The 13,978-nt window shown below is 39.4% G+C and overlaps 1 protein-coding gene across 1 annotated transcript in view; it reads right to left on the bottom strand.

Moving 5' to 3' along the window:
- Positions 1-13,978, bottom strand: part of LOC119771743 (glutamate receptor ionotropic, NMDA 2C-like) — a 155,368-nt gene that overhangs the window by 16,042 nt on the left and 125,348 nt on the right. Inside the window, exons 10-12 of the mRNA XM_038267865.1 lie at positions 11,111-11,264; positions 7,537-7,662; positions 3,144-3,373 (exon numbers count right to left, since the gene is read on the bottom strand). Coding sequence (XP_038123793.1) covers positions 3,144-3,373; positions 7,537-7,662; positions 11,111-11,264 — 510 coding nt within the window. The remainder of the gene's footprint in view (positions 1-3,143; positions 3,374-7,536; positions 7,663-11,110; positions 11,265-13,978) is intronic.

Genomic DNA, 13,978 nt, shown 5'->3' with positions numbered 1-13,978 from the left:
ATATTGTATAAAACTGTAACTGGAGCGCATAACAAAAGTAATTTCCCTCTGGGATTATTAAAGTATTTCTGATTCTGATGAAGTAGGCTGTATGAATTCCTTCTTATCTCCCTTCACCCTGTTCTAGAGTAGGGAGGAAACTGCTTTCTGTCATCCTCCATAACTAAACTCCAGCACACAGACTGGTACAACACCTCTAAACAATCACCCTATTTAGAAAGAGAGAAGGCAAACTCAAAATATTTTATCTCACAAATAGGAACAATATGCTTCCACATGATTTTAAAAACGGCTTAATTAATAGCAAATCATGTTTGTTTAAACAACCGTGGAGCTTGTAGTTTATCCAGTCGGGATCCTAACCTTCACACTTCATGGCATTCGGCGGGACGGAAATGTTTGCTGGAGCTCAGTGAGACCGTAAACAAAACCCATCTATTCATCTTAGCGACCGCAGTGACCTTTGGAGCAGAGCTAATCGAATGGATCCCATCATGAGGCCATATGACTGAGTATGGCTGTTAATGTATATAATCACTCATTAGATGGAACTCAATGTTACGGTAGGTCCAAAGCACACAGATCAGAGGGAAACATTTCAGGCTGAAGGCGAAAAACCAAATGAAAAAAGGGATTTTTAACTTAGTTGAACTGTATGGTGATTGTGTAACAACAGCAGAAAGGAAGGATCTGTGGAAGCGCAACTTTGTGCATCTATCACGAAACGGTTACTGAGCTTTCCTGCTTCATGCATGTGGTGGGACACATTATCCAACCATAAAGTTGTTTTTTAACAGTCCGTTAGAACATCCTGGGACCAGTGTTGCCAACTCCTCAGTAAGGAAAGTAGCTATTTGCTGTGCTAAAAGTCGCTAAAAGTCGCTAAATACGTCATCGCCTAATTTGCATAATCGGCCACAGGAAGTGATGTGCATGTTATTGATGCTGTGGGAGAAATAATGTCGTTACAGGAAGACAAAAAGTAAGTAAAAACACTATATAATACTGTTTTTACTTACTTTACTAAACAATATCTAGAGCTAGTTTTTTTCTGTCCATTGATGTTTATTTATTTAAAAGTTTGGCATAGAAGCAGTATTGCCCGTGTATCATCTCCAATAAACTGCTTCAACCAGCCTTTGAATTCAGGGTTTAATTCCCACTCTTTTCTGTATTTTTGACTGTACAGTTTAGACTGAGACATAATGATTCTCACCAGCAGATCAATGTTAATCTTAGAGAGGAAAACACAATGGACAAGGTGATTAAGTGACTGACTGTGGCTGTGTGAATCAAATGCTGTTATTTATTTAAGATAAAATATTTCAAATTCAGTTATTTATTTTAGACCAAATAACATTTTACATTTACATCCCGCTCGCTCCCGCCTTGAATGTAAGTCAGGGCGGAGCGGCACTGCATGATCAATTTGTGCCGTCAATACCGGCACATGCGCGCTTCATTTGCAGTCTGGACGCTGAGGGTAAACATCCTGCGGCTCTGACTGCTAACCTGACTCCGCCAGATGGATTTACTCCGCATATCCATCTGGAAACCTTCCGTTGAAGTAATTTTGGGAAGGGGCAAAAATACTGGTTAGCTGATTGGCCTATGTTGGTGATAGACGGGCCAAATAAACCAATCAGATCAACGAAACATATGACGTACTAACAGAGCGACGACAAGAGGAGCCAATTGATAGATCAAACTCTTGCCGAAACCAGTCGGGAGAAGAGCAAAAACATCTTTTCCTCTGAGAAAAGCCTCCAGAGCAGTGTTTTGCTCTTCTTTCAGTGAAGAAATACTCTGTAATTCCCATAAAACTTGCTCGATAGCCACGCTAATGCTAGTTTCATGTTCTTTAGACTGAACTGTTGCGCTTCTTGTTGCGTCACACCTCAACCCGCCTCAAAGCCAACGCTGATTGGACGTTCGTTTGGTGAACGGCTCCAAATTTTCTTCAACCGAGAGTCTCCAGACTGATTAGCGAGTGAAACCTTGAAAGCTCGCGAGATCACGATGGTCTCACAAGTCTACTGACAGCAGCGCTGAGAGGAACTCCTGCGGGAGTGGGAGAACGGGGTTGGGATGGGGGAGGCGCCCCACGGCAGCAGCTGCCGGAGGACAAGAGTAGGAACGATACATGCTTTCACGTAAGAGTCTCCAAAAGCCGCCAGTGACACCGTAAAAAGTCGCCAGATTTGTCTCTAGTCGCTTTTTTGAAAAATAGTCGCTGGAGGGGTCTGAAAAGTCGCTAAATATAGCGACAAAGTCGCTGAGTTGGCAACACTGCCTGGGACAGGGTTAGCCTTCCCTATGAGCTTATCCAACCACCTCCTCACATCAAAGATGGCTGATGGCTAATCTATCATCTGAATTTTCCATTTTGAGCATTTGTGTGAAACCATTTCAGCGGTGAAGCAACTTCAGGTCTTGCTCTTCTATTTGGTTTAGTACAAGGAGATAAAAGTCATTTTTCATTTAAAAAAAGTGCATTTTTTTCTTGGATTCAGGAGGTAAAAGAGACATTTTGCCAATGGAATAAAAAAAAAACACAGTTGCATTGTTTTATTTCAAGTGCATATTATCTGATTATCTTATTTTAAGAGTAAAAATACTCATTCCATTGGCAAACTATCTCCTTTACCTGCTCAATTTAAGGGTAAATACACTTAATTTAAGAGATTTTTACTTATTTCTGGATTGTTGTTTTTTCAATGTATTTTTTTTATCATTTGACATTTTGCTATCTTGTTCCAGCGGCGTGGGAGAGTGTTGGAGATAGAGAGCACACAGCAGGAATATCGATGGACAGAACAAGTTAAGACTCAGAAAGCATCCGAACGGACAGACGGCAGTAATTGATTAGTCATTCACACCGCTGGGCTCCCCGCTGATAGGGAAAGGACAGATGCTTTCACCACAAAATCCTTTGCTGGTTTCCATCTCAGCGACTTCCTTTGAATCGTTTGTCTCTGTTGTGTTTATGGTCTGTTAGTCGATGAATTATAAACACCATAAAGAGGACATGATGCACCTCAACGAACTGCTGTATCTCCGAGCGCCACAAAAAAACAGCCCAGTTGCATCACTGCCAACCTCCTAATCACTACTATTGAACTCTTGTTTGTTCACTGCCTTACCTTCTTGTCGGAAAGGCCAGACACGGTGTCGATATATTGTTCCTGTATCATGAAAGCAGCTAGATTGGCCGTGTAAGAAGCCAGGAAGATGACAGCAAAGAAGGCCCAGACTAGGACCATAATTTTACTGGTGGTTCCTTTGGGGTTTTCAATGGGGACCGAGTTGTTGAAGACGATCCCCCACAGCAGCCACACTGATTTCCCAATCGTGAACGTCGGCCCACCTGGAGCTGAAGAAAGAGATTATAGAGAGAGTCAACATTAGCATATTAAACTCTAAGTTTCAACACAAAGGCTTCCACAAAATAAAAAAAAGAGAAATAATATGTTGCAAACATTAAGTTAGTAATATTAGCACAAACTCCTATTAAGAGTCTGGAAATCTCAAAAAAATGGGCTGAAAGGGGGAGTTAGTATCCAAATTATAAGAGAACTGCCAAACGTTCACTAAATCCCTAAAGAATAAACTAATTAATAAAGGATGAATGAAATGAGTGATGTGCTTTCTAATTGTTTGAAGCCTTTAAAACTAGCGATGCACGATATAATCGGCCCCCTATCGGTATCGGCCTTAAAACTGAATATCGGACATCGGCCACCCCACCGATATTTAACCCGATATTTGATCAGCTTCTTTTTTACAGACTTAAAAACTTCTAAAGACGAGGGAAAAAATATTGATACATTAAAATATCCCAATATCTTCATATGCTGATATATTGCCATTTAAAAACACCATATCAATCTCTTTTACTAATGAAATATTGCTATATGTCATCGTTATGCTACGAAATCCCCCCGAAAATTCACAAAATTTTGCCATATTTTTATATGTTGATATATTGACGCGGTATCAATCTATTTTACTAACAAAATCTCACAAGAATTTGCAAAATATCACGAGAGTTTGTAACAGAACGATGAAATTTCACGAGATTTTGAAAGTAAAATAGATCGATACCGCGTTTTTAAAAATCTATTTGATATCAGCATATGAAAATATATTTGAATATATTATTTTTCAAAGTGTCAGAAATGGATAACAAAACTGCTATTTTCAATGACTACTTATTTTTGTCCAGCTTTAACATCAGTATTGATATCGGTTATCGGCTACATGAGTTTTAAAATATCGGGATATCGGATATCGGCCAAAATCCCAATATCGTGCATCCCTATTTAAAGCTACAGTGTGTAATAATTACAGGGATATAAAGTCAGAAATTGAATATATTATACATAACTATGTTATTTATCATCACCTATGAGCTCAGCCTTTTAACCATAATATTTACGTTGCCTTAGAATTCGTTATTTATAATTACATAGGAGCGGGTCTCGCAGCCATGGAGGCTGACATCTTTGCGCTACGGCAGCGCAGAAGCAACAAACTAGCGATTGCGAGATTGCCCATTACGCTCGAAAGAAACTACGGCAAGTTGAGAGATTAACTGAGACGGTACTGAACAATAGATGGCAGTATTATGCCTGAGAAGCGTTTAGTCTGCCTGAAACCAAAGAAGAAGAAGAAGCAGGTATACTGCGCTTCAGTAACAAGAAAGGTGATCAAGGCGGCAGGCGTGAGTGACTTTGCAAACTGTTTGGCACTGTGTTGCCAAACATCAGACGAATGGAGGATCATGCCTACTCTGTATCACAACGAAAAGCGGCGGACACCGAACCCCCGTCATCTAAGAAGCGGAAACACGACGAGAATAAACGCAAGCGTGACAAGAAACGACAAAAAACACGGATCAACATTGGCACGGCATTTACACGATGGAAGGCACTGACGGAGGAAAAAGGTTTTCAAAGTGACGCTCAAGTTGCCAGTTTTCTCTTGGACAGGTAAGGCCACAGCTTCATAAAATTACCACAGCTGATAGTGGCGTGTGTGAGTGTGAGAGAGACAGATATATGAAGCTGCATATTAGCGAGCTACGGATATATACCTCGGTTACTTCTCTCCGGCTCCTTTGGAGATCTTCAATTCTTTCCTCCTCCGCTATAGTCAACCCCCGCTGGCACCTCTCTCTCGCCTGGCCCTGGCTGCACGCCCACCCCGCCCTCTCTGCCCTCTTCTTTTCCCTCTTCCTCGCCTTGTAACCCCCGTGCCACAAACAAGACTTTGACTCTGTAAACGGGGAATATATACCGGTATTCTTCCAGCGAACACAATCTCGCTGTTAAACTAATGACTACAATTACTTCGTCTGTTTATATCACCATGCAAAGCAGCTCACCAAAACGTCACAACGATGTAGAATAAAAATAACGGATATATTTATTATTATCAAATCTATACCCTACACAGACTAATGAAATACTATCTGTAAAATTATCTATGTAAACAAACCTCATTAATTGAGAAGGTAGGTGATTCCGACGTCGTGGAAGACATTTTGTCCCGTAACGCTCGCCGTATTGTTGGGGGGGAGAAGCGGTGGGGGGGAGATGTTCATGTTGCTGCAGTCTGCAGTCTGGACGTTAGATGTCGCTGAAAATTACACACTGTAGCTTTAAAACTGCTTTTTACACCTTTTGAAGTGTGTTTGATGGGATCATTGCAGGCTAACAAAGAAGCCAAACGACCCCCATCCCAAAGGGGGGGACCCGTTCATCCGTTTCTATTTGCATGTTTTCTAAACTAAAACCAGGCTTTGTTGGGCTGCTGGATAAAACCTGGAACTAAACGCTATTTTGAATTGAAAAATCTTCCTGGAAGGGAAGAGAAATGTCTTCAAACTTGGAAACATTTTCGTTTTTAGGAACATGCCTGGAAAAAAACGAACTACAGCATATAATATGTTTTTAACAAAAAGACATGGAGTTGTGTTTATTTGTGTGTATTTTTACTCTGACTCTGTCCATGGCCCTGTAAGTAGCAGTGGATCATTTTTAATGCCTATCTTTAAAGTGCAAAGAACAGTTTCACTGCCTCAGCCAATTTTCAGTGTTCCTACTGTTGCTCAAGCACAGCAGCTGAGGTTACCACCTTCATCAATCACTCTTCAATTAGTGCAGCCAAGATTGCTAATTGAAACGAGGAAATGACCTTTCGGACCCGGAGACAGGCACGCTCCGCAGGCGCTGCCTTCTGGGATTGATTGGTCCCCTCCTGAAAATCTAGTTCAGGAACTCTTATCTGTTGCAGGACATGTTGGCTGCTCTGGATTTAGGAAGGATGGCTGTGAATGCCTCTGGGTGATGGGAGCAGAGAGGCCTCAAGGTATTTGCTGTATATTTTTAGAAAGAAGTGTAACAATAGCTCATTTTAATCTGCGGAGTTATTTTAACCCCTGAACACAGATTTTTGAGGGATGAATGTGAACGGATGGGATTTGGTAATGACAACTTGGTTTTCTATCATACAATGCTGCACCTGCTTACATTTTAGTCACATTTCTACTAAATCCAAAGTAGTTTTTTTGTGGTTTTTTGGTTAAAAGAAAAAAAAAAATACATATACTATATATATATATATATATATATATATATATATATATATATATATATATATATATATATATATATATATATATATATATATATATATATATATATATATATATATACACACTTCTACGGAAGAGGATTAGGGCCACTGAAAAAAAAAAAAGTAAACTGATTTTTAAATTTTATTTCAGTTTAGTTTGGGAAAAAAGTCAGAATTCTAACTTTATTCTCAGAATTCTAACTTTATTCTCAGAATTCTGACTTTAATCTCAGAATTCTAACTTTATTCTCAGAATTCTAACTTTATTCTCAGAATTCTGACTTTAATCTCAGAATTCTAACTTTATTCTCAGAATTCAGACTTTAATCTCAGAATTCTAACTTTATTCTCAGAATTCTAACTTTATTCTCAGAATTCAGACTTTAATCTCAGAATTCTAACTTTATTCTCAGAATTCTGACTTTAATCTCAGAATTCTAACTTTATTCTCAGAATTCAGACTTTAATCTCAGAATTCTAACTTTATTCTCAGAATTCTAACTTTATTCTCAGAATTCTGACTTTAATCTCAGAATTCTAACTTTATTCTCAGAATTCTAACTTTATTCTCAGAATTCTGACTTTAATCTCAGAATTCTAACTTTATTCTCAGAATTCTGACTTTAATCTCAGAATTCTAACTTTATTCTCAGAATTCTGACTTTAATCTCAGAATTTTTTTATTGTCAGACTACAGTCAGAATCCTGAGATTAAAGTCAGAATTCTGACTTTTTTCCCAAACTAAACTGAAATAAAATTTAAAAATCAGTTAACTTTTTTTTTTTTTTTTTCAGTGGCCCTAATCCTCTTCCGTATACTTCACTTCTAAAACGTTCTACAAATAACGAAATAAACCATATGCACATAAAAGTGAAACAGAAAGATCTAAGACTCACCTTTGGCGCTCACCAGGCTGCGGTTGTAGCCCACTGGGCTGAAGTATTCAAAGACAAACACAGTCACAGCCACGACGGTCAGGCACATCACAAACATCATGACCCAAACTGCTGGACTGTACGGCTCTAGCAGAGAAGGAACATCAGAAAAAAAATTTTCAGTAACAATCTTTACTCATTAAAGACAGCAGGTTGGAAAACAATAAGCTGGCAACGTTAAGCAATCTTCTAAACATTGCCAACTTCTTGTTCCTGATGTTCCTAACAGAGCACTTCGCTCTCAATCTGCAGGTTTACTAGTGGTTCCTAGAATTTCTAAAAGTAGAATGGGAGGCAGATCTTTTAGTTATCAGGCTCCTCTCCTGTGGAACCAACTACCAGTTTTAGTCCGTGAGGCAGACACCCTGTCTACTTTTAAGGCTAGGCTTAAAACTTTCCTTTTTGTTAAAGCTTCTAGTTAGAGTGGCTCAGGTTATCCTGATCTATCTCTATAGTTCTGCTGCTATAGGCTTAGACTGCTGGAGGACATAGGGACCCCTTTTTCATCATTCTGCTTCATTCTATCTCTATTCTCCCACTCTGCAGAATCTGTTAGTTCAATCTCTAACGTTCTGCTCTCTCTGCTTTTTCTCATAGTAGCTTCATCTGGTCTGTTCCTGTTTGGCTGTGACTCCATCCTGGAGAGAAATATCAGCTGTGCTGCTGCCATCAACACCTTTGTTTCTAGATGTTGGAGCTTGGCCTGTTTTCCAGTGTAGTCCTGTTTCTCTGACTGTGACTAACTGGATGTGCTCTCTTCATCCTCTGACATGGGAGCTTTGCAGCATATATAGGGGGTATTAGAAGACAAGGATTTGGATTCAGGAGATGTTGAAAGAAAGTAATTAATGACACTGACACTGACATATTTGATTTTGGTACCATATACTATGTGGAGACAAGAAAAACAACAAACAATATCCAAGATATTTACAATCTGCGGAAAAGTTGGTATTGATATAGTGCACTTGAGAAAATTCAGTTCCGTAGACTCAGTAATTCACAGAATTAAAGAAAAAAAAAATACAGCAATTTGTCAGGGCTCCTATCTGTGTGTTTGTTTTTGTGTTTGTCTCCCTTCCACCAGCAGGAGGCGCCAGGTTCCGGTTCGTCTCCTCACACACCTGCTGACGGTTACCTCATTAACAGAGTGCTTCTAAGCTGCTGATTGCCACTACCTCGACGCCAGAGTGGTTGCCAAGCTGAGTTTTCTCAGTCAGACCGAGTTCTTGTCTCCCTGAGATTTAACTTTGTTTTTTGTCTTTGCCTCTCGGCAGGAAGTCATCCTGCAAACTGGACCTTTTCGGACCTCCTCTCCCAGGAGGGATCAACTGAGTCTAAACTGAGTCAGGGATTCAAACAGGAGGTTTGGATCCAGTCTCTTTTTTGAGGATGTTGAAATTACTCTCTGAGCAAGGGAATCATCTTCACCACGACCCGTTCAAGTAAAGAAGGAAATCTGAGTGGCAATCAGCGTCTCCGTTCTCCTACACCAACCGAGTTCTGGGTAAACTCTGTTCCGCCCTCCACCGAATCAGACATACACTGGAAAACCAGCACACAGATTGGAATCAAGGATCCTTCACTTCTCTGGAAACGTGAGTCAACAACCAGATCCTCTCCTTCAAGATCAACGAATCAAATTTCCCACTGAGCCTGAACTAACAGTCTGTCTTCCCCTCGCCTTCCAGTTCCGGCTGGGCAGAGTTCAGGGAAACTCTGCACCAAGTTAAACATCTTCAATAAAACCCGTCAAACTTTTTATCCGTGTCTCTCTGTTTGGTTTCACTGCATGTGGGTCCGAGCCTTCAATAAAATCATGACACAATTCAGGAGTATTCAAAGATGAACGATGAATGTTACATCCAAATGAGGACAATGATTTGTTGGATCCATTTAGTCCATAATCCAAGTCTTAATAAATAGCCATCTGCGTGGGTATAAATGATAGTGGAGGGGGTGAACAAAGCTTCAGCCTCCTACCAGACCCACAGGGTGAGCATGTTATAGGGTAGACTCTGTTCCAGGTAGTAGCTCGCTATCAATTATCCACAACTGGCCTCAACTGGGCATTTCTTGCAGATATTCGACACACCGCAGCACCAGTTGGTTTAAGACCACGGTAGTAGACAGGGGTGCAGCAACTCTTGTGGTGTCCGCCTCATGTTACCGATTGGGGAAGCTCACCTCAGCTTATAAAATGTGCTCTAGGTCTATGATTGGTTCAATTCAAGGGTGCGTCTTGTGGTGTGTTCAGGTGACTGGGGAAAAAAATGGGACCATGGAATTTTAACCTGAGTTACAGCTAGCTAGGAGCTTGTCTGCCTGGCTGTGTGTTTCCTGGACGGGGCCGCCTTTTACAGTTGCCTTTTGTATCTATGCTTCTTTTTCTATGTCTGCTTCTGTCTCCTTGAACCCCAGTGGGTCTCAGCAGATGGCCGCTCACACTGAGCCTGGTTCTGCTGGAGGTTTCTTCCTGTTCAAAGGGAGTTTTTCCTCCCCACTGTCGCTACAAGCACGCTCAGTGTGAGGAATTGCTGAAGAGTCAATGAGTCGATGCAATCAGCTGGTTTTCCTTAGATAGAAAACTTTGAATCAATCTGACTGGATGATCTGGTTGAACTGGAAAGTGACCTGAGATGACATGATGTGAATTGGAGCTATAGAAATAAACTGAAACTGAAATGAATTGTCTAAAACCATTCCTTTATTTTACATTTTGTTAGCTTCTCTGTCTGCTATATTTACCAATATGATGTGTTGAACTAGATCTGCTATTTTCACAACTTTTCTGAAACACTTTTTTATTAACTAATGCATTAATTCATACAAAAGTTTATTTTGAATTCTATAAATATACGTTTTCTGTCAACAGCAATGATGAACTGCACTGCAGCATTCTATACACAGCTATTGTAACATCTAGGATAGAGCTGTAAGTCTGGTAAAGAATCTGGTTGTTATCGGAAATTGTAAAAGTTAACTGTTTTATGAATTGCAACATAAAACTAAATACAACTTTTTGAGTTTTAGTCGACTAAAAGCAACCAAACGATCACATACAGACTAAAATGTGACTAAAACTAGTGATATTTTCGTCCTGAAGACTAAAACTAACTTGATCTAAGATGCCTGCAAAAAACATTGATCACCAAGAGTCTCTTGTTAAAACCTGCCAGGATTTTTCCCCTCAGAAACAGATAGAAAACTTTGAATCTGACTCAATGATCCGGTTGAATCGTCTCTGTAAAGTGCCTTGAGATGACGTGTGTCGTGAATTGGCGCTATATAAACAAACTGAATCGAAATTCTACGTTTCGCTGTACAGATTTTAAAAATGAAATTCAGGTGTATATTTTGAAAGTGGATATAGTTTTAGACTGCAGCTTCTGCTGGGATAAAAAGCTTCATGGGAAGTTTCCTGGACGCCTGCAGAGGCAGAGCTCCTCTAAATAGGCCACCGTCAAAGAAAAGACGAGAAATGAGAGTTGCATGAGGGGGCATAGAAAATGAACGCGGAGGAGCCATTTCTCACCAAGAAAGGCAGACGGTGATACGGTGCCGTTGCTACGAGCTACCATGACGCTGATGCCCGTCTCCACAAATGGCACAGAGAAGTCAATGATTTCGGAGCGTTCCTCGTTGATGGTGAGGGAGCCGATGGCCATGTCAGCGCGCCTGTAAAACACCTGATAAAAGATGCAGGGAAACAGAAGATATCAGCAGGGGAAACACAATAACTGGCCAGCAGTATTTTTATTTTATTTAAAGGACCCATCTTTACTCTGTTTTGCAATTTTTGGACATTTTTTACTTCTTCATTTTACTACAGACCTCAGAAAAGAAGCTGCAGCTGTCTGTTAGGACTGTAAATGCATCTCTCTGCAGGGACACATTTGTCTCATTATTGTGCTTGAGGGAGGAGCTAAACGCTACATCTTGAGATTTCCCAAATCCAAAGTGGCTTCATAAACGTTGTGCACAAACACAATTACACTGTAACAGTAGCTGAATGCCCTCGGGCTCAGAAACACAAGCGTGAAGGCTCCTCTGCAGAACATCTGTTCACATGGTTTCACATTTGGCTGCTGATGGGTTTGAAGCAGGTTGGCAGGTACGCAGTCCCTAAACTGAAGCGATTCCTCCCGCCTCAGCGAGTCATTTACTGCAGCATCGCTTTCATTTAGGACTTTTTACTTGAAGGGCGTCTAACGTGAACGCAGAGACTTTAGAAACGGAAAGCTTGATTTACCCTAATTTAGAATCTGATCTTTTCAAATGCGACCTGAACGCCACTAATACCCGACAAAGGTCACTATTCTGGGTCTTGCTATGAAGAAGCGGCAAGAAAAACAACAACATTGGCAGACGATGATGCGGAGAGCAGTATTTATGTTTAACCATCTTGAAGAGATTGTGTTATTATGTTTGGGAAAGATCGCTAGATGCGCTCCGGCACTAACATCCATGTTTACTTCCGTAAACACAGAGCAAGCTGGCTTGTGATGTCATTGCGTCCTCTACTGCAGGCGTTGGTGCATGCGAGTTCAAAAACCAAGTCGTATATATTCGGAAATGTGAGCGGCAACGCCAAAATAAAATCAGAATGAAGCATTAAGGCCCGCAGCCTTTTTTATCCTGCCCAGTTTGATGCTGCTGCTAAAAGATTTCCTGATTTGTCAAACCGATGCTAAAGTAGAACTTCACATGATGCTCCACATTTTAGGGAAGAAAGTATTTCTAGTAAGAGTTGTCATAAAATACAACTTTTTTCTCGCAATATTAGAACATTATTCTCATAACATTACACCTTGATTCTCATCATTTTATGACTTTATACGTGTAATTTATGACTTTACTTTCGTAATTTTATGACTATTCTCTTTGTGACTTTATTCACGTAATAAAAAAAAAAAAAACAACTCCAGCCTGGCACTAATACTCCGTCGTACCAAAGTATAACTTCACACGATGCTCCACATTTTAGGGAAGAAAGTGCTTCTAGTAAGAGTTGTCATAAAATGCAACTTTATTCTCATCATTTTACGACTTTATACTTGTGGTTTATGACTTTATTTTCGTAATTTTATGACTATTCTCTTAGCCTGGCACTAATACTCCGTCGTACCAAAGTATAACTTCACACGATGCTCCACATTTTAGGGAAGAAAGTGCTTCTAGTAAGAGTTGTCATAAAATGCAACTTTATTCTCATCATTTTACGACTTTATACTTGTGGTTTATGACTTTATTTTCGTAATTTTATGACTATTCTCTTAGCCTGGCACTAATAATCCGTCGTACCAAAGTATAACTTCACATGATGCTCCACATTTTAGGGAAAAAAGTGCTTCTTGTAAGAGTTGTCATAAAATGCAACTTTATTCTCATCATTTTACGACTTTATACTTGTGGTTTATGACTTTATTTTCGTAATTTTATGACTATTCTCTTAGCCTGGCACTAATAATCCGTCGTACCAAAGTATAACTTCACATGATGCTCCACATTTTAGGGAAAAAAGTGCTTCTTGTAAGAGTTGTCATAAAATGCAACTTTATTCTCGCAATATTAGAACTTTATTCTCATAATATTACACCTTTATTCTCATCATTTTACGACTTTATACGTGTAATTTATGACTTAATTTTCGTAATTTTATGACTATTCTCTATGTGACTTTATTCACGTAATAAAAAAAAAAAAAAAACTCCAGCCTGGCACTAATACTCCGTCGTACCAAAGTATAACTTCACATGATGCTCCACATTCCTCATTTTAGGGAAGAAAGTGCTTCTTGTAAGAGTTGTCATAAAATGCAACTTTATTCTCGCAATATTAGAACTTTATTTTCATAATAAAACACCTTTATTCCCATCATTTTATCGACTTTATAATTTATGACCTTATTTTCGTAATTTTATGACTATTCTCTTTGTGACTTTATTCACGTAATAAAAAATAAAAACAAAACTCCAGCCTGGCACTAATTCTCCGTCGTACCAAAGTATAACTTCACATGATGCTCCACATTTTAGGGAAGAAAGTATTTCTAGTAAGAGTTGTCATAAAATGCAACTTTATTCTCGCAATATTAGAACTTTATTTTCATAATAAAACACCTTTATTCTCATCATTTTATCGACTTTATAATTTATGACCTTATTTTCGTAGTTTTATGACTATTCTCTCTGTGACTTTATTCACGTAATAAAAAAAAAAAAAAAACTCCAGCCTGGCACTAATACTGCGTCGTACCAAAGTATAACTTCACACGATGCTCCACATTTTAGGGTGCGCTGGAAAAAATCGAAGTCTAAATAAGTCATTTTTTCTTAAAATAAGTGCATTTGTTCTTGGATTGACGAGGTAAAAGAGACATTTTGCCAATAGGACAAGATAA

Source organism: Cyprinodon tularosa, unplaced genomic scaffold (genome assembly GCF_016077235.1).
Source record: "Cyprinodon tularosa strain WSP-4 unplaced genomic scaffold, ASM1607723v1 ctg689, whole genome shotgun sequence".
NCBI lineage: Eukaryota > Metazoa > Chordata > Actinopteri > Cyprinodontiformes > Cyprinodontidae > Cyprinodon > Cyprinodon tularosa.
The sequence above is the reverse complement of the archived record's forward strand: the minus strand, read 5'-3'. Positions and strand labels throughout refer to the sequence as shown.